This window comes from Anguilla anguilla, chromosome 7 (genome assembly GCF_013347855.1).
Source record: "Anguilla anguilla isolate fAngAng1 chromosome 7, fAngAng1.pri, whole genome shotgun sequence".
NCBI lineage: Eukaryota > Metazoa > Chordata > Actinopteri > Anguilliformes > Anguillidae > Anguilla > Anguilla anguilla.
This window is the reverse complement of record NC_049207.1, coordinates 47484839-47504257: the sequence shown is the minus strand read 5'-3', so window position 1 is coordinate 47504257 and position 19419 is coordinate 47484839. Positions and strand designations below refer to the sequence as shown.

At 48.8% G+C, this 19419-nt stretch overlaps 1 protein-coding gene across 2 annotated transcripts in view; it reads right to left on the bottom strand.

The window, feature by feature from the left end:
* LOC118232304 (A disintegrin and metalloproteinase with thrombospondin motifs 20) overlaps positions 1-19419 on the bottom strand; it is a 92825-nt gene that overhangs the window by 28086 nt on the left and 45320 nt on the right. For both annotated transcript variants that reach the window (XM_035427190.1, XM_035427191.1), the window contains 17 exons: positions 16943-17088; positions 16451-16632; positions 15902-16038; positions 15127-15244; positions 13364-13459; positions 11719-11885; positions 10731-10860; positions 9784-9910; positions 9139-9349; positions 8552-8716; positions 7804-7968; positions 6267-6386; positions 5348-5455; positions 3557-3721; positions 2684-2953; positions 2214-2375; positions 1581-1757 (listed from right to left, as the gene is read on the bottom strand). In XM_035427190.1, coding sequence (XP_035283081.1) covers positions 1581-1757; positions 2214-2375; positions 2684-2953; positions 3557-3721; positions 5348-5455; positions 6267-6386; positions 7804-7968; positions 8552-8716; positions 9139-9349; positions 9784-9910; positions 10731-10860; positions 11719-11885; positions 13364-13459; positions 15127-15244; positions 15902-16038; positions 16451-16632; positions 16943-17088 — 2646 coding nt within the window. The remainder of the gene's footprint in view (positions 1-1580; positions 1758-2213; positions 2376-2683; positions 2954-3556; positions 3722-5347; positions 5456-6266; positions 6387-7803; positions 7969-8551; positions 8717-9138; positions 9350-9783; positions 9911-10730; positions 10861-11718; positions 11886-13363; positions 13460-15126; positions 15245-15901; positions 16039-16450; positions 16633-16942; positions 17089-19419) is intronic.

The window sequence follows — 19419 nt, the reverse complement described above, 5'->3', positions numbered from 1 at the left end:
AGCAACCTATGTTTGTCACAGTAACAAGTCGAAAATGTGATCCACTGTACAGTCGCCATACTGCAAGAGAGATGAAATGGCTGTAGCCATAGCCAGACTTGTCAGCAAAATATTTCCACGTGGGAATCCGCGGATTCCTGAGATGCCAAGAATCCACAGCATTGGGAGGAAACTGCATAACCGTACTAGCCAAGGCCGGCGAGGAGAGATTACTTTTGTTTTGACTACGGGCGGAACACTACCATCGACGATGACAATCAGGGCCTCGGTGTTCCGGTGGCCATTTTCCATCTACCCAGAGGCGTTTATATTTCTGTCATAATGACCCCATCTACTGCCTGGCTTTGGATGCCTGCACTCAGAAAAATGAATGAACGTGCCAAAATTCCCCTGACTGCACGCGCACTTCCCCATCTGTGAACCTTTATAGAGTAACGGAGCGCATGCTGTCGTGTACTTCGGATGCATGTCATACTTCACTTTGTGAACGTGCAGCTCAGAGAAATGTAAGAACCAAATGGAAATGTTAATATTAACGCTCCTGCATCTATGAAATGCCACCGAAGTTCAATGACTATGATTGTGTCTGCAGTGGCAATCAGACAATTTACTTCATGCTATTGACACTACAGAATTTTGTTGGCAAATAATGTTATTGCCAATATGATTTTTGTAAGAAAAAATATTTTTTTAATTACATTATAAGAGAGCATATTTTTTTTTTTAAATCTACCAAATAATGCACGTCATGTGTATTTAATTTAACACAATTTTAAAAAACTAATTTAAAAATAGTTTTAACCTTGCTGTTGGCTCGAAAATATTTTCCTCTGTACAAATTGGCATTTAATTATGAAGAAAACCATGAGAAACTGACTGTGAGCACCAGTTAAAAACAAATAAAACAAAAATAAAAAATTTAAATATCATTATCATTGTGCTGACTAAAATAATACTGTACAAAGGTTGCATATACAATATACAAAACAATCATCATTTGTTGCTGTTTTTTTATAATGGCGATATTAAAAACTCTTATACACAAATTTACACTTGTGCACTTTGATTACAGGGTGAGTTATCATTCACAAAAAAGTATAGTTCACGCTTCACATATCAAAATAAGCAGAATTTGAATTTGTGTTTCTTAATAAACACACTTACAGTACTAATTTGCTGGTTTGACTTTGATCCCTTGCACCAAACTGGACGCATTCGTGTGTAACGATTGCCAAAAGTTAGCTTTGTTTAAACTAGCACCGTGTCAGAAAGAGAGAGAGAGAGAGAGAGAAAGAGAGGGGGGTAGGGATGGAGGGAGGGAGAGAGACAGAAACTCTGGGTGGCCCCAGGTAGATCCGATCCCGGCTCCCAGTTCAATACCGCAGAGAATTTTCTAGAATACATATTTAAACGGTTCGGCCAGAAATACACTCCCCTGTAATCAAGCACAACCGATATTTACCGATACGGCCAGACGGCGATGCGGAGGAGGAGGGGGGGCAGGGGAGGGTGGGGGGGGGGAGGGGGACAGGAGAAGGGCGGGCGGGCGAAGAAAAGGAAGGAAGGGAAGGCTATCGTACCGGGCTCCACGGTCGTCTGTGCCAGGAGACGCCGCCGGGGCAGGGCTGCGTGTTGCAGGCTTCCGCTTCCGGAGGCTTCTCCAGGACGTCACAGTTCTGCTCGCTCAGCCGCTGGCCCCCGGGCTGCTGGCAGACCACCAGCCGCGTCCGGCTGCCAGACCCGCAGGTCTGCGTGCACTGCAGGCCCAGAGGGGAAACGCTCAGTCTGCAGTGCCAATGACCTTTTTTTTTTTTTTTTTTGCTGTCTGCCAACAAAGTTTTTCAAAACGAACCCCAGCTTTGCCACTTGGCTCTATGAACTACTGCACTCCCAAATGGCTCTATAACCTCATGCATTCAAAAAAGCATACCTGCAGACTTCAGCGGACTGGAAGATCTATTTTACTGTCAAAAACATCAATTTCTCAAGCCATCTTTTCCATTAGACACATTTTCAAATATGGCAAATCAGACATTTCATAACACGTGTCTGCAGGGAGTGAGCAGAGCAAGCAGAACAGCCTATTTTTTCCCCCAGTGCTACCTTTGCCCCTCGGTGGAGCGAACAACTCCAAATTTTTGGTTAGAAGTAGGTCAAAAGCGCGGTTTAAAACAGAAGCCCGCTCACTGCAGGAAACGGTCCGCCCTCCTCACCTTTCCCCAGACTCCGTAGTTCCAGTGCGGGCAAGGCCCCGAATCGCAGCTCTTGGATTCGACCGGCTTCACCCTCTCGTCGCAGTGGTTCGTGGGGCTGCCCTCGCTGTCCTGGCACACCACCACCCTGCGCTGGAACCCCCCCGCACAGGTACTGGAGCACTGCAGAGCATGGAGCATGGGAATGTACCTTAGCAACACTGCACAGCATCATAGCAACACCTTAGCATAAATATTCTTAAGTATAAAATAGTATACTTCAGGTGTGCTTAAGCATGCTATTTTTTCACATGGGGTGCTATTAAAAGCACCTCAGCAACACCTCGGCAATAACTCAGTAACGCCAGAGCAGGACTTTAACCACACTTTGGCAACCACACACACACACACATACACACACACAGTGCAGCTGGACACAATGTGTCTGAGTCTGCTGACAGCAGACCGACAGTACAGGGCGCTGTACATACCGCTCCCCAGGGCCCTGTCCTCCACTGGTGCTCAGCTGAGGGGACGTTCCAGCTGCTGTGCCCAGGGTGGTTGCCAGGGTGGTTGCCGGGGTAGTCAGCGTGGGGCTGGTCATTGGGCCTCGAGCGGTACCTGGAACAGGGCGGGGCGCCGCACTCCTGTTCCATTTCGGGGCGCTTGTCGGGGTCACAGAAGCCCTCGTCCACCGGCTGGTGGTAGTTACTGCACATCACCTGCCTGGTGTAGCGCCCCCGGCCACAGGTCACTGAGCACTGCAGAGATCCAAAAAAGGTTTAAACCCAACGCAGCTGAACGGCTCAACTCCTCAGCTTAACTCTTACTCCACTGCAGACAGGATGGCCAGTCATCAACTTCACAACTGAGTAGTATTCAGAACATAAACCCACAACAAGTAGTACAGGTTTGGGAGGATATAATGTTAGATGTAGCATAGGTAGGGGTAGCAAAGTCAAACTAAATGGTCAGGGTTGAGTGTAGTTCACATGGGGTTTCGGGTGTAGTTTTGGGGGTGCGGCTGAGTGTAGTTTGGGGGGGGGGGGGGGTTTGAGTGTAGTTCAGGGGCAGGGTTGAGTGTAGTTTGCATGGTGGGGGTTGAGTGTTGTTTAGTGGTTGGGGTTGAATTTAGTTCACAGCGCGGGGTTGAGTATAGTTCGCAGGGTGGGGTTGAGTGCAGTTCAGGGGGTGGGGTTGAGTGTAGTTCGCACGGTGGGGGTTGAGTGTTGTTTAGTGGTTGGGGTTGAATTTAGTTCACAGTGTGGGGTTGAGTGTAGTTCGCAGGGCGGGTTTGAGTGTATTTCACAGGGCGGGGTTGAGTATAGTTCGCAGGGCGGGGTGCGTGAGACTCCCCCACTCACCGGAGACCAGGGGCCGGTCTGCCACTCCCCGCAGGCGCTGAAACACTCCATGGATTCGGCGGGGCGGGGCAGGTGCTCGCAGTACGACTCGTCCGCCACCCTGCCCTGGGCGTCCCGGCAGCTAACGTAGCGCGCCTGCTTCCCCTTCCCACAGGAAACGGAGCACTGGAACCACACAGCACGACACGTTAGTCCCACAATCCTTTGCATCAGCAGCTCACGGTGCCATGCTCAACTTTTTCCTGGGAATTTCCATCACTAGCAAACATCTAAATAGCCAATAAGCAAAAACAGGAAGTCAGGAAATGTCCAATCAGATAAATACACACACACCCAGCTAATAAGTTAGTCAATCCAATTATCTAAACAATTAGTGCAGTTTTTACTTCTGAGAATTCTTGACAAAAGACCAGTCGGCGAATGCTGTAGAATTACAGGAAATGAAATGCAGATGCAGCATGAAATTGAACGGAAACAGGAGTGAAAACGCACATGAAGAGTCTCCAATGAAATGAGAGAAGTGCTGAATGGTACGCAAAAACTACTCAGCTGCTTTTGAGTGTCCCTGTCTCTGTCTCTTATTTCATTACTTATTTTTAAAAGAGCACTTAAATGTGTCCAACCAACTTGCTACGTACAAACAAGAGGGTCACATTATTTCTTTTTTTTTTTTTTTTGCTTTCTGTAATGTTTGCATCCACGTTAATCAAAGGATAAAGTGAAGAAACCAGAAATGCTCAGGATTTCATGAGAGTTCAGCGAGAAACAAGAAAATCTCAGAGTCATTCTACGGATGAGAATCCATTCAGTGTCATAGTCTGAAAAAAGGATATGAACTTCTGCTGCACTGTAGATTGAATATTATAATATTGCACATTGCATAATTCCAGTCAAATTTAAATTGAAAGTACTGGATATAATTATTACCAAACTTCAAAAGAAGGTCCCTTAATTTAGTTTGAAATGCTCAATTTTAAAAGGCATTTTGAGGAAGTGTCAGAGATTAACAGTATTTTGGTGCTGAGGCACTGAAACAGCACCTTTATTAAAAACATAACCGAGACAAACTTACGGCCTAATATGAGGCAAACAGAGAACCAACTCCATAAACAGGAACCAAGTTCACACCATTCATGGCACCCAAATGGCTACAGCCTACGTGATGAAGGGGTCGGTTTTTTTCCGGAAAGCCGGATCTGGTAATAGAGGAGCCGCCGTTCAGTCACGGGTCAGTTCAGAGGGCTTTTCCGGCACGTTGGCTTACAGGTCTCGAGCAGGGGAGTCCTCCCCGGACCCGCGCGATTATTTCGAGGAGACCGTAATTCTCACAGAGTGGATGTTCGTCAGGGCGATCACAGGGTGCTCACAGGTAAGGCCGGGCCTCATTGCACAAGGCACACGCGTCATATACATACAACGCGAACTTGGAAGACGTAATTTTTTGAGAGACAGCGAGCGTGTGTGCGTACGTGTGCGAGATAGCGACGCAAGCGCGGGGAGACGAGCGAGTCGCGCAGCTTCCTGGCTAGGCCTCACGCCGCTACTGCAGCCGCTTTGAAATCAGATCCCGCGTTTAGAGACGATCTGGATTTCATTTACAGCAGGAGAGGGGGATACAATACTGAGTATGAGCGAGAGAGAGAGATATGAGAGGGAGAGAAAGAGGGGGGAGAAAGAAAGATAAGGAATGAATGAATGAATGTAAATGAAAGAAAGAAGCGAAGAAGGAAATATAGGACAGAAAGAAAGAAGGAAATAAAGAAAGAGAGGGAGAGAGGCGCAGGGACTCACAGTGGTCCAGGAGCCGTATCTCCACTGGGTGATGAACTGCTCTGGGAGGTGGGGGTTAGACGTGCTGAGGGGGGGAGGGGCTCGCGGGCAGGGGTTCAGCTCACAGTCCTGCTCCCAAAAAACACACAACTGCTGACTACCAAGCCCTTTCACTACAGAACATCAGTAAACCTGGGACCAGCCATTAAAATACAGCTCAGCAACACTTCAACCAACCTACTATTTATACGTCAAAATAAAAAAAAAACACACCATAAGTCAGGCTGACATATTGTAGCGCAGCGAATAAACACAGGAGAAAGCACACCACACTACGCTAAATATGGACAAGATTCACAGAACACTCAGTGCAAATGGTTATAACTGTATACTCTCCCTGACAAAAAAAAATAACAAACAATAAAATACGATAAATATAGAAAGTAAAGCTAGACCAGCTGCAAAAGGCCATCCCTCTCTCCCCATAGAGTCTTTCCCCAAAGAGTTTTCCAGCTTTTTAAACTAGCAGCACTCTGGGAATTGGGAAGGAAATCTCACTCAGGCATATGATTTTCTCCGGTTTATCAGGAAATACACTCCCTACCAACCTATAGGAGGAGATGATGTTCAGCAATAAAGCCAAATACTACTGGCCGCAAAGACATTTAGGGCCTGGAAAAAATAACCAGAATTGTGTGCACTGGTTAACCCTCTTGTCCCTGTTAAATTCCATCAGAAATTGCCTCCCTACATCTGCCCATCTAATCGCCCCATTATGTCATTGGCTGCATAATCCCTTACACTTCCTGCTACACACTTTGACTCAAAGTCATCACTGCAGAAGAGATTTGTGTCTCATTTGACCTCCCTGTTTAAATAAAGGTAAAAACAAAAGCTTTAAAAAAGAAAAAGAAATTCAGCGGGACGTCCCGGTCTTTACCTGGCTGTCCCGGGGCCTGGTGGCTGCATTACACTCCCAGTTTTCGAGGGTCTTCCCGTACACCCCCGAAACGCACCTCACGGCCCGTACCTGGTAACCATGGCCGCAGGTCACCGTGCACTGCGAAGCCCAGAAGAGAGGATCTGGTGAGAGTGCGTCAAAGGACCACATGGAGCAACACACCTGGAACAGTTAAACCAGCACCGTACCCAGAAGCCTACTCAAAACATTTATACAGAGGGGACCTCTACAGCGACCACAGTTTTTTTGGGAATGTCTGTTTTTACATTATTTTTTTTACTGGAAACGTATCAGTTGGGTTCCACCGGCCAGATGAAGGCTATAGCACAATCGCATGTTTTTAGCATTATAATAAAGTTTATTTTTATACTATAGAGCGAGTGTCACGCCTCTAGCTTCCTCTTTTTTTAACCACCATCTTTTTTTCTGGATCATGCGTGTCACCAAGTAAGCCCGTTAAAATCTTAAATGACAGATGTTTAATGTTTCAAGCGTGCCACGCTATTGGTCTCCCGTTTCTGTTTTTATGTGAGCCCGAGCTCTCTGCAGCAAACAAATAAATTCCTGGAAATGCTACTCAATTCAATTAGCCTGAATTCACTTCTCAGGCAATGAATGCGAAGCACTTGTAGGGCAGTGATTGAAAGCGCTTCAGTTTTATTAGCGGAGTAAAAGTGTTTGTTTGACTCTCAGGCGCGTTAAGCGGATTTATAGGAGATGTCTGAGTCTTTTGGGGGGGGTGGGGGTGCGGGGGGGGGTGTTTGGTAGAGTGACGACTTGCTGAGTTACGGCTCTGTGAGCATGTGTGTGTGTGTGTGTGTGTGTGTGTGTGTGTGTGTGTGTGTTTTGAAGAGTTGCAACCCTGCAGAGGGAGAGGGGATGTTGAGTCCATCCACATATACTGGGAGTATAAATCCCAGTTGGCAGGCAGAGGTGGGGGGGGGGGGGCACAAGATTGGCACACAAGCCCTTCCTCCCACCCACAGAGCTGACTTACATTAGCTCTTCAGTGGGAAAGCTGTTAGCCAGACCTGCCAGTGTGCATCCAACAGCTCAGGTGAACATGCTTATGCTCTCTCACGCTACCGCCCTGGATGAGAGTGCCTGTTAAACGTACTGTGCTATACCGCAATGCACGTCCTGCAACCTTCTGTGTAAAATTCTAAGCTGTATGCATGAGCTGTGAAAGTAAATAAGCGATTTACTTCAATTAACTAAACAACTGCCTGCAATTTATTATGCTAATGATGCCCAAAAGCACATGTGAGCCTTACATATTTTGAATCTTAATTTTATTATTTATTTATTTCTTTTTGTCCTTTATTTATCCAGTTCAGATTAGAAATTGGCCAGTGGCCAATAGCCAAGTCAACAGACCAATTCAATACCTTACAACAACTTTGCACACGGATTTATGTTTATTTCCCTGATTAACCATCCCCTCCACCCTCACCCCTACCCTCCCCTCCCAACCATGACCCCCGTACCCCCGTCCCGCCCCCCACTCTCTACTTACCATCCCCCAGGAGCCAGCCTGCCAGGAGGGGCACTCTGGAAGCTGGCAGCTCCCCACGGTGGGGGGCTTGGTCTGGGGGTCACAGAGGTGCTCGGGCTGGGGCTCCTGGTTCAGCTGGCATAAGACCTGGCGATGGCGGGGGCCCTTCCCACAGGTCGCCGAACACTGGGGGGGAGGGGGGGGGAGAGAATGAGCGTGAGTGTGTGTGTGTGTGAGAGAGAGAGAGAGACAGAAAGGCAGGGTGATGGAGAGAGAGTAAGAGAGAGAGAGAGAGAGAAAGGCAGGGAGAGGGCGAGAGAGTGAGAGAGAGAGCAAGGCAGTGGGAGAAATACCAAAAAGGCAGTTGAGTAGTTTTTGTGTGCCATTCAACACTTTTCTCATTTAATTGGAGATTCGTCATGTGCATTTTCACCCGTTCTCATTCAATTTCATGGTGCGTCTGCATTTCATTTCCTGTAATTCTAAAGCATTCTGGGACTGGCCTTTTGTGAAGAACCCTCAAAAGTAAAAGCTGCACTGATTGGCTCGTTTAGATAACTTGGTGACTGACTGATTACCCGGCTGTCTGACTGTCAGAATGATTAATTAATTGATTGTATAACTGATAGCCTGTTTGGCCGATCGCCTGATTGACCAATTACCTTACTGGCCGACTGCCCGACTGGCCGACTGCCCGATTGGCCGACTGCCTGATTGGCCGACTGCCTGATTGGCTGATTGTGTGTTTCCATATGAGCTGATCTTTTACCTCGCTCCACTCGCTGGTGGCCCAGTCGGGGCACGCTCTGTTGCTGCAGCTCTCTGTCGCCACCCTCTGGTGATCGGCGCACTCGCGGTCCGCCAACCGCCGGCTGAGGTTGTTGATGCAGTACGAGTCGCGGGTCCTGGTGCCCAGCCCACAGGTCTTAGAGCACTGCAGGAGAACAGCACGACAGAACCTCAATTGGAAGGCAGCAAGGTAAGGTAAGATAAAATTAAGACAACATAAGATTAGGCAAGGAAAGATAAGATTTTCACTGATCAGGGATCAGTTGCTTTAAAAGGATATGTCACTTCGGCATAACACTAGTCATTTTGTGGCAATGCCATTAATGGCCAGCAGGGACATTCTATGTTGCCAGTATTCATGCTATGCAAATACAATGGTGAAAACACAAAATTACCCGTGTTATACCAAAATGAAATATCCCTTTATAAGGGCAGTTGACCACTACTACGCAACTTCTACACTGACCTGAGATCAGGTGTTGTTGCGCAGGGGCTTCACTGATCTGGGATCAACCGTTTTAATGCCGGACCTGTGCCCAACACCGTATGCTCAGGTTATCCACTGACCTGAGACCAGGGGCCGTAGTGCCAGGTCTTGAGCAGGCAGTCCCCGGAGCAGGGCTCCCTCCCCGGGGGCTTGGGCAGGTGTCCGCAGTAGCTGGCGTCCAGTCGCTCGCTCTGGCTCTTCAGCAGGGTGTACCGCACGCACTGCACGTCCAGCGTCCGCACCCCGGGGCCACACCTCGCCGAGCACTCGCTCCTGCCCGCCATGTGCCACCTGGGAAACGCCGAAAAAATCGCCGCCGTCAGCGCCCTCCCCCTGTAATACTGGCTCATGCCACCGGGGGCACTCTACAGCCTGGTTCTTAAGCAAACACAATACACTGCAGTACAGTGTACATATGTGGACCAGAAGTCTGCATTGGGCTAGAAATGAGGCCCAAGTCTGGCTAAGCACTATGTCTTAATGGCCCGACCCAAACCAGTGAGAACTTTGTTTTTCTGAAATAACAAGCCATCACTTTACAGGACAATAGAATGCAGAGTTTCCGGAACAAAAGCTACAAGGGAAGGTGGTTGAGATCGCGAAAAGGGGGGAGCAACATTTCCGCTAGTCGCATTTTCCAGCTGTCTACACCTTTTTGATTGACAGGCCAGTATTCCGAGCAGACGCGCCGCAGAACACCCGGTTCGCCACCTGGGGGCGCTCACCTGAGCTCGCAGTCGCCGTTGCAGGGCTCGTCGTCCCCGCCCGGGCGGGGCAGGTTCTCGCAGCGCTGGTCCGACACCACCAGGCGGTCGCTCTTACGAACGCACACAGTCCTGCGCCTCCGCTCGCCTTCACGGGAGAGAAGAGAGAGGACGGACACCAGGTTCAAATTTACACCAGAGGACGAGAAAGAAAGACAAAGAGAAACGGAAAACACGGCGCACATCTGGAAACGGATCTACGGCCCAGACACCATATTTTCCCCCCCCCCCGGTCAAAAAAAATCATCTGGTCAAAACCTTTTCTTTTCTTTTCCACAGAAAGAAAAGATTATAATAAACTGTGGTCATAAAAACAAATGAATAAATAAAGTCTTGTGAGGGTGGAACAGGGGTGAGCCCCTGAGGGTTTCCCTGGGAGACCCCGGCAAAGCCTCGGTGGGCGGTGCTGCCTGGACAGCAGGCTCACAGACCGCCTGTGTGTGCCAGGGCCTGGGTGATATACTACCACTCCAACAGACAACTGACATGTGCGCAGCCGTCTGTGGATGGGTGGGGGGTGTGACAATGCTGCCCCCCTCCACTTTGCGCCATGTCGAAAAGCAGGTGGTAGCGAAGAGGGACAGTTATGACATTCTCATGCCCCTTGGTCGGGATCTGGTTTCTGTCACCCCTTCCCCCCCAACTCAACCCAGCTCAGCCACCTGCCTCTATTCCCACTGACCTGCAACTGTAGTCAGGCGGTGGGGGGACCTGGGGGGGAGGTTAAGCCTGGGGACTATGACCAACTGCCGCTGTGCCACTGATTCAAGCACAAATCGCATCATGCAGCAGAGACGTCTGGTGGAGGGGGGGAGGGTTGCCATACTGTACTTTGGGGAAGGGGGGCAGTAAGAGATGGAGACATGAGGTAGAGGAAAATTAGGGGGATCCCTCCCTTGACACCGTACCCTGACATATTCGGCTGCAGTCCTGCCAGGCTCCGGAGGGGTCCCAAACAAACTGCTCCTTGTGCTCCTCGATTGGGATGTTGAAGGAGTAGCGAACGTCCGGATTGTGCAAGTTCCCGACACATAAAACCTGTCTCAGAAAAGAGAGAGAGAGAGTGAGAGAGAAAGAGAGTGAGAGAGCGAGAGACAGACAGAGACAAAGAAAAAGAGAGAGAGGATGTTTCACTGTGGAACTCGCCAATACAAGTGGCCTATACAGCACTTTGTTCTTTAACTTCGAACACCAGATTCAAGCAAGTATGAGCACTTTTTTCCCCTATTCACTTTTGTGTGTTGGACATGTACTTATTCAGAACCTATTACACAGTTTATACAGTCTGTTTAAACAAAATCAGTTTGCTTACACAACAGCAATACCCAAACCGATGACCAAACCAGAGGTAACCAAACCTGAAAATCTCTGACTTACAAGAGCAATCCCTAACCATTATACTGCACTGTCACCGCACAATACCTAAGAAAACCATAGCAAAGATCATAATGCAAATACTCTTCATTGACTTTAGAGAAAGTTGATGATAGGCCAGTACTGAAAACATCAACTAAGGACTACTGGCAAAGCCTAATGCTCTGGCTACCAGGGAGAGCCCCAGGCCCTGCAGGTTTTTGCTGTTGCTCAGCACCTAATTGGCCAATTAAAGCAGCTGATTACACAGTAAACTGACCTGACCTGCTTACTTGGAACTGAACCGGTTTTAAAGGGAGAACAAACAGCCGGCAGGCCCCGTGTCACACCTGCACCAGACCCAGGAACTCCCGAGCTGGGATAACACCAGCCGCTCCAGCTTTCTTTGTCCGCTAATACTATCCAGGGTAAACTGTTTCAGCTGCTTACCATCATTGAAAACGTCCGGTATTGTTTTGGCTAGCCAAGCTAGCTGAAGGCACCGCCATTTTAACTAGCCAAATGCTTAGCTTAAAGGCTGACCTGAAGGACCAGCTCCTCCTCGATCCTCTCGGTGCAGTTGATCCGCTCTTCTTTGGTGTCCGAGCCGCTGTACTCGATCAGTGTTCCCTTGAAGTTGATCTCCCTTTTGAACATGGATACCACCATGTTCCCGTTCAGGAGAAAATCTGACTGGCCGTCTGATAATGCTGCAAAAAAAGCAAATGCATAAACACAGGCCGTGTAAACGCAGGGAGTAGCTTCATGCTGTCAGAGATTTTTCTTCTACTGGGTGAAAACCGTAAACAGATATTTTCATTTCTGTGCTCAAATCAAAAGGAAGACATTTTGAAATAAGATTTTGTCCAGAGGGCACAAAACAGATTTAGTGCCAGTACTGGCTCTCTCATACATACGCACGCACGCACACACACACACACGTGCGTGTGCACACATGCACACGCACACAAATCATTAACAGAATATTTCTCCCAAAAAATATGCAGTAATTACAATGTCAGAAACGATGTCAGGGTACTCGTGTGTGTTTAAGTCTTGAGAAACATCTTGTTTACATTCGAGCCTCCACACGATGGGTTTAGAGTTTCCCTGACACAACTGCCTACCGCACCGTCCCACGAGTCAGGCTCCCCCAATTTTTTTGGGGCGGAACCGAGGGGTGGGGGAGGGGGGCACTCCTGTAGCACTAGGCCAGAAGAACGAGATTGAAAGACGAATCTGCGTCAGCTCGCGACGTCGCTAACAAATTTCCACATAGGGGCGTTTATCGCCACCCATCTCCCTGAGCCCCTATGCTCTTTCATCTGGTGCCTGCTACACATGTCTCCAATTACCACCTCCCTCTTCCCTCCCTCCCCCACCCCCCCAACCTCGCGGTCGCTCGGTTCACCGTCCCCGTGGCTGGAGAAGCCTCAGGCCAGCACGGAGAGCTGTCAGACACCAGAGGACCAGTGCAGGACCCTTACATTTTAAACTCAGCAAAGAACCAGATTCAATCTACATTTTGTCCTTAACTTTGGCCCAGATTCAATCAACATTTGGCATAATCTTTGGCCTACAAATTTAAGTAAATGCAAGTTCTGTTTATCTTTACAATATTATTTTTTTAAACACTGTCCTTCATCTTTGGTTGGCTGTGGTTCATGAGCTTATAAAGAAATCCATCTGAGTTATCAGATCAGGTAAATGGCAGAGGTTAATTTAATTATTAAGAGCAGAGGTTAACATGAAATCCAGAAACAGATACAAACTCCTCCACCCCCCTCCCCACCCCCCAAATTTTATCAGGTCAAGTCTGGGGTTTTGACGTTGGTGAAATTTTTTCAGAAAGAAACCAGAGAGGAGCTCTCCTGCAATCACGTAGAATGAATAAATCCAAGTCAGCATACCTTCATACCTGAAGGCCTCAGGGAAATACAACCAGAAAATAAGTGCCAATCACCATCAAGTTTATTCCATTTCTTCTTATCAACATGCTCTGCGATTGGTGGATCTCTTGCCTGGTTTCTTTCTGAAACATGACAACGGCAACCTTGCATCCCCATTTCCTCCCTGAGTACAGAGTTCAGAGCTTCTGCTTGTTATTACGGTGACACTATGCACATTACACACAACACAGCAACGTGCGGAGCGTACGCCAATCCTGACAGCCAACGGAAAGGCTCACCGAGGTAGTTGTCGTCCTCTGGTTTCCCAGAGTAGCTGACCTGCTTCACGTCGATGTTTGTCGCTCCTGCCGGGATTCGCACAACAACATTGTAACCTGGACAAAAGAAAAAGGAGAAAATTAAGTTAGAAAATTCAAAAGAAAAGCAGATGTTCTCACACCAACTGCACCGGAATGCCGTCCCACACCAATTTCACATCTCCACAACATCTGTGCTGGAAACAATTCAAACTTTGGAAATAAAATGTTGCAATTTGGAAATAAACTAACTCCTGAGAGATGGTTTTGCAGTCAGATTAAAATAATTAGCAAGTACACACAAAAACAAATTTCCCAGCTCTCTCCCAATAGAAATGCAGTGAACTATGGCTGTAATACCAGGGAGGGCCACTCAGGGGCAGCACTTGTAAAGCTTGAACCTCATGTCCATCAAAGGAGACGTACATTCATTCTTCAATTAAGACGGAGATATTAGAATGTTTTAGAGGCATTTTCTGTCATTCTTCTATACTGATGGAAAGTTTTGATGTGATGAAAACAAATAATTAAATAAAAAGAAATAAAAAAGAAAGAAAAAACAAAAAAGGAAATAAATGCGTGCATTTCAGCACAAGTGCTGTCTTCATGCAGGAGTGTGTGTGTGTGTGTGTGTGTGTGTGTGAGAGAGAGAGAGAGAGAGAGGGACTTCCCTTTATTAAATCTGTACTCTAACCAGTACTGACAATGTAAGATGCAAGATCACAGGCATAATGACTGAACCAAAAACCCACTCAAGCAAAATTCCCCAATGAAAAAACCACAAACTACACTTAAAGACCCCAGGCCAGACCTATGACCACACACACACCGGAATGCACAAACACACGTACACACCCCCCGCCACACACACACACACACACACAGCCAGGCCACAGAATGCAAATGCCGCAGTCTCAGAGATAAGGGTCTCCAGGGAGACCAAGGGCCTCGATTCCCCCTTCTCCGACCCTCCTGACACTCCCAGGGATTTTTGAGGTCACCTCACAAGGTGGGGCTGTACCCCAGGCTCGGCTCTGAGAACCCCCCTGGACGGCCGGAGTAATTTAAGCAGAGCCCCTCTAGAGCCACGGGCATGTTCCTAATCAGAGTGGACGTGGGACAGGGGATGGGGGGCAGGAGTGGGGGGGTGTGCCAACTAAGTTTCGTGATGGATTTCCCCACCCGGCTTCCGCCATCCCAAAGCTGGGGCTGCTCCCTCATTCACAAGCTCCGATTTTTTACACTCGGACACGGACAGTTCCCGCAGTTAAGCCATACAAACGCCCCTTTCTTGTGGGGAGGGCGGGATTACATACAGGAAGCTAATCTGATCTGGTAAATATGATGCCTCCCTTCAGAAACACGACAAAACCATGACTGCTCTGGTGCGATGAGAAAGGAGGTGGAGAAAGGAGCAACCTTCAAAATGCACTGTACTTTTCCTTCACTAGCAGAAATGTAGGGGCAGTAGTGTAGTGCAGTGGTCAGGGAACTGGGATCTAAGAGGTTGCAGGTTTGACTCCCAGAGTAGGCCAAGAGGGTCAGATAGCTCAGAGAACAGCAGAGAACTTGCTAAGACTCGCCAATTATAGTGGCAGCATTCAGAACGCAATGTCATCACCTGCTTTCAGTTTCATTCAAACTCATTATCTCACTGAACCAATAAAGTTAATCCCTCCGTATACAAATCTGACTTTTAACACAAGCACGCCCGCTAACATGCACACACGCAACCAAATATTTACCATATTGAGCATTGTTGAAGGTGCCGGTGAGGGTTTTGCAGGAGGAGTTGTCGCCCCCACACACCCCGCACTTGTCGTACCGAGCCTTGGAGTTGAGCACGTGGTCACAGCCCGCTTGCTGGAGGAAGCAGAACGAGCAGAAGGGGGTCATGTTCAAATGCGCTGCAGCGCAATGAGTCGCCAGCTGTTCCGTTTGTCACGTTTGGGACAGCTGGTCCCCTCCTGACACCCTGTCCCCAAGGACAGTTAAAACCCCAGTGACGTGATGTCAGATAGAGCTTATCATTTTTAGCATTGTCAACATGTAATCATAGATAGTCACTGTGCAGTCAGCACACTCGCACACACAAATCATCTATACCATGCAAAGCTCTCATACGTCCATGAACAGTTTTTCAATTTACATACACAACATTATCTTTAGTCAGAGAGGGCTTAGAGCCAAAGTTATTACTATAATAAATAACAATGTCACATACAGCATCCAGAAACAGATAGGAATATATGGCATATGTATATCAATACAAGAAAACAACTGGAAATGAAAGGCTTTTGCATTATGTTGTGTCTTTGTGTATGTGTGCTTGTGCATGTTTGTGTGTGCGTGTGCAAATTTGTGCACACACGTGTGTGTGTGTGTGTATGCTTGTGAGTGCAAGTTTGTGTGTGCATACAGGTACAGTACGTGTGTGTGTATGCGTGTGAGTGTGTGCATGTGTGCGTATGAGCGTGTGTGCGTTTTTGTGATATCGCGTTCGTGTTTTGGAAACAGTACCCGGCACAGGCCCTGCACGCAGATGTCGTTGGTGTCGGGCCCGCACTGCGTGCCGTCGATGACGCGGTCCTTCAGCTGATAGTACGCCGTCGTCCCCGCGGCCCGGCAGAACAGCTTGCACCGGTCCTTCATCAGAACTGCGGAGAGGAGCGGCCCGCAACGCTCGTCAGTCAAAACGCCTCACGCAAAAAAACACGAGCAGGCCGTGACCAAACGATGACCGCGTCGTAGCGAGTAAATAAGATAATAAGAGAAGAGGTGAGCAGGTGAGAATTTTCAGCCAAACGCTAACAACTGCCAGAGGCGTTTAGTTTCTGGGAAAAAGGCAATCAGTATTTCTCTGATTAATCATGGGGGAATCAGGGTTTTCTTGATTGATCTTGGGGGGGGATCAGTGGAATCAGTATTTCCATGATTAATCTTGGGGGAACCAGTGTTTCCTGGATTAATTTTGGGGGGATCAGTGGAATCAGTATTTCCCTGACTAATCTTGGGGAAATTAGTATTTTCCAGATGAATCAGAAAGAATCTGCAGCGCAGCGCACTCACTCCCGCTGTACTTGGGGACCCAGCGGACGGTGGCGGTCAGGCCGTTGATGTTGAAGTGTCGGCCGTCGAAGCGGGTGCACTGCTCCTCCCGGAAGTCGCGGCGGTCCCGCGGGCACGGCTCGGTGTTGCAGGAGCGGAACTTCATCCTGCGGCCCACGCAGAACTGCCCTCCGTTTCGGGGCCTAGGGGTCAAGAGTCAAAGGTCATCATTCACAATTCAAATCGCTATGGGAGGGAGCAGGAACCAAACGGTATCGATCATAAAATCTGGCGATTCATTAAGGGTCAGAATTATCTGGGTCTTATACAAAGTCACAAAGATTCAGGAGCGAGTTTTACTCAGTGTCAGAAAGATGCATTAGACTTACTCAGAGATTCAGAGGGATTCACGAGTCTTACTCAGAGAGTCAGAGGGATTTGTGAGTCTTACTCAGAGATTCAGAGGGATTTATGAGTCTTACTCAGAGAGTCAGAGGGATTTGTGAGTCTTACTCAGGTTGATTGCAGTCTCTGGCTGTGCTCCTAGTGCCTCCCCCACAGGACCTGGAGCAGGCGGTGTAGGGCCCCCAGGGACCCCACTCCCCATGAATGGGCCCCGCTTCCATCTCCTTATTCACACACATCCCGTGCCTGCAGTGCTGGAGGAGGAGGGAACACAACAGGCACTTCATATAAACATATAAACAACCACCACAGTTTGGAATGCATACGGTTTGGAGTGCACATTGATTGGAGTGCAAACTGACTGGAGCGCACACTATTTGGAGTGCACACTGATCGGAGAGCACACTGGTTGGAGCACACACTGTTTGGAGTGCATACTGTTTAGAGCATTAGGAGTGTAAGTTGTCTGGCTGGTCAGAACGGGCGGTTAAAACTGTTGTCGTCTCATTCCTTCTGCCCCTCGCCATTTGCCCCCCGACCCCAGCCCCCATACTTCAGAAGCCTCCCGCGCGCCCCTGATCAAAGCCGCACTGCCCGGCCGAGGTCTCCACGCCGCTGGACGCACTGATGCACGACAAAGAGAGCGGCGTCAGGGCCACGGTCACGCTCTGCCAAACACGTCAATCGCACAGTTACCCCCCACCACATCCACCCCTCTGGGGATGAAAGCTTTCCTGTGGGGTTCCTGTGTTTCAGCTCACTGAAACTCACCACTGAAAAAATATTATTATTATTATGATAATTATTATGATGATTATTATTATTATTCCTCCCAGCACACAGTGAGTGGGCAGCTGCTCTGTGGGTAATGGATCGTCATGGTTTCGGATGACGGGGGACACGGAAACGTCCGGTTACGGCACGTCACCTCGGCCGAGCCTGAGACCGCGGCACTACAGCTGTGCAGGAAGCGCCGGCGGCGGCGGCGGGCGTGGTCTGAATCGCCCGCCCTCCGGCATCGCTGACCTCGTTCCCACGTGCTGCGGCTGACAAGGCCCAGTTCTGTCAGTCACAGCTGTGCTGAAACGCCCCAGCTGTGGGTCATTACCAACCTGCCGTCACACTAAATACATCCAGAGCACTCCCCCAACGCACTAAATACACCCAGAGCACTCCCCCAATGCACTAAATACACCCAGCACACTCCCCCAACTCACTAAATACACCCAGCACACTCCCCCAACACACTAAATACACCCAGCACACTCCCCCAACACACTAAATACACCCAGCACACTCCCCCAACACACTAAATACACCCAGCACACTCCCCCAACGTACTAAATACACCCAGCACACTCCCCCAACACACTAAAAACACCCAGCACACTCCACCATTGCACTAAATACACCCAGCACACTCCCCCAATGCACTAAATACACCCAGCACACTCCCCCAGCACACTAAATACACCCAGCACACTCCCCCAACGCACTAAATACACCCAGCACACTAAATACACCCAGCACACTCCCCCATTGCACTAAATACACCCAGAGCACTCCCCCAACGCACTAAATACACCCAGCACACTCCCCCAATGTACTAAATACACCCAGCACACTCCCCCAACACACTAAATACACACAGCACACTCTCCCAATGCACTAAATACACCCAGCACACTCCCCCAATGCACTAAATACACCCAGCACACTCCCCCAACGCACTAAATACACCCAGCACACTCCCCCAACACACTAAATACACCCAGCACACTCCCCCAACACACTAAATACACCCAGCACACTCCCCCAACACACTAAATACACCCAGCACACTCCCCCAACGCACTAAATACACCCAGCACACTCCCCCAACACACTAAATACACCCAGCACACTCCCCCAACACACTAAATACACCCAGCACACTCCCCCAACACACTAAATACACCCAGCACACTCCCCCAACGCACTAAATACACCCAGCACACTCCCCCAACACACTAAATACACCCAGCACACTCCCCCAACGCACTAAATACACCCAGCACACTCCCCCAACACACTAAATACACCCAGCACACTCCCCCAACGCACTAAATACACCCAGCACACTCCCCCAACACACTAAATACACCCAGCACACTCCCCCAACTCACTAAATACACCCAGCGCACTCTCCCAACACACTAAATACACCCAGCACACTCCCCCAACGCACTAAATACACCCAGCACACTCCACCAATGCACTAAATACACCCAGCACACTCCACCAATGCACTAAATACACCCAGCACACTCCCCCAATGCACTAAATACACCCAGCACACTCCCCCAGCACACTAAATACACCCAGCACACTCCCCCAACGCATATACTGTACACAGGACTCAAAGACACCTCACGTACGGAACACACGGGCGACATATTCTACCAACAGGGATTTAGAAATCCAGTCCTGAAGGCAAGGCCACAGCGTTCGCAGGTTCATTCCTTTTCCGATCAATCCACAGTCAGTTTAGGCCTTGGATACACGGTGCCTATACTCTTTAGCTAATCAATGACTTAAGTACTCAA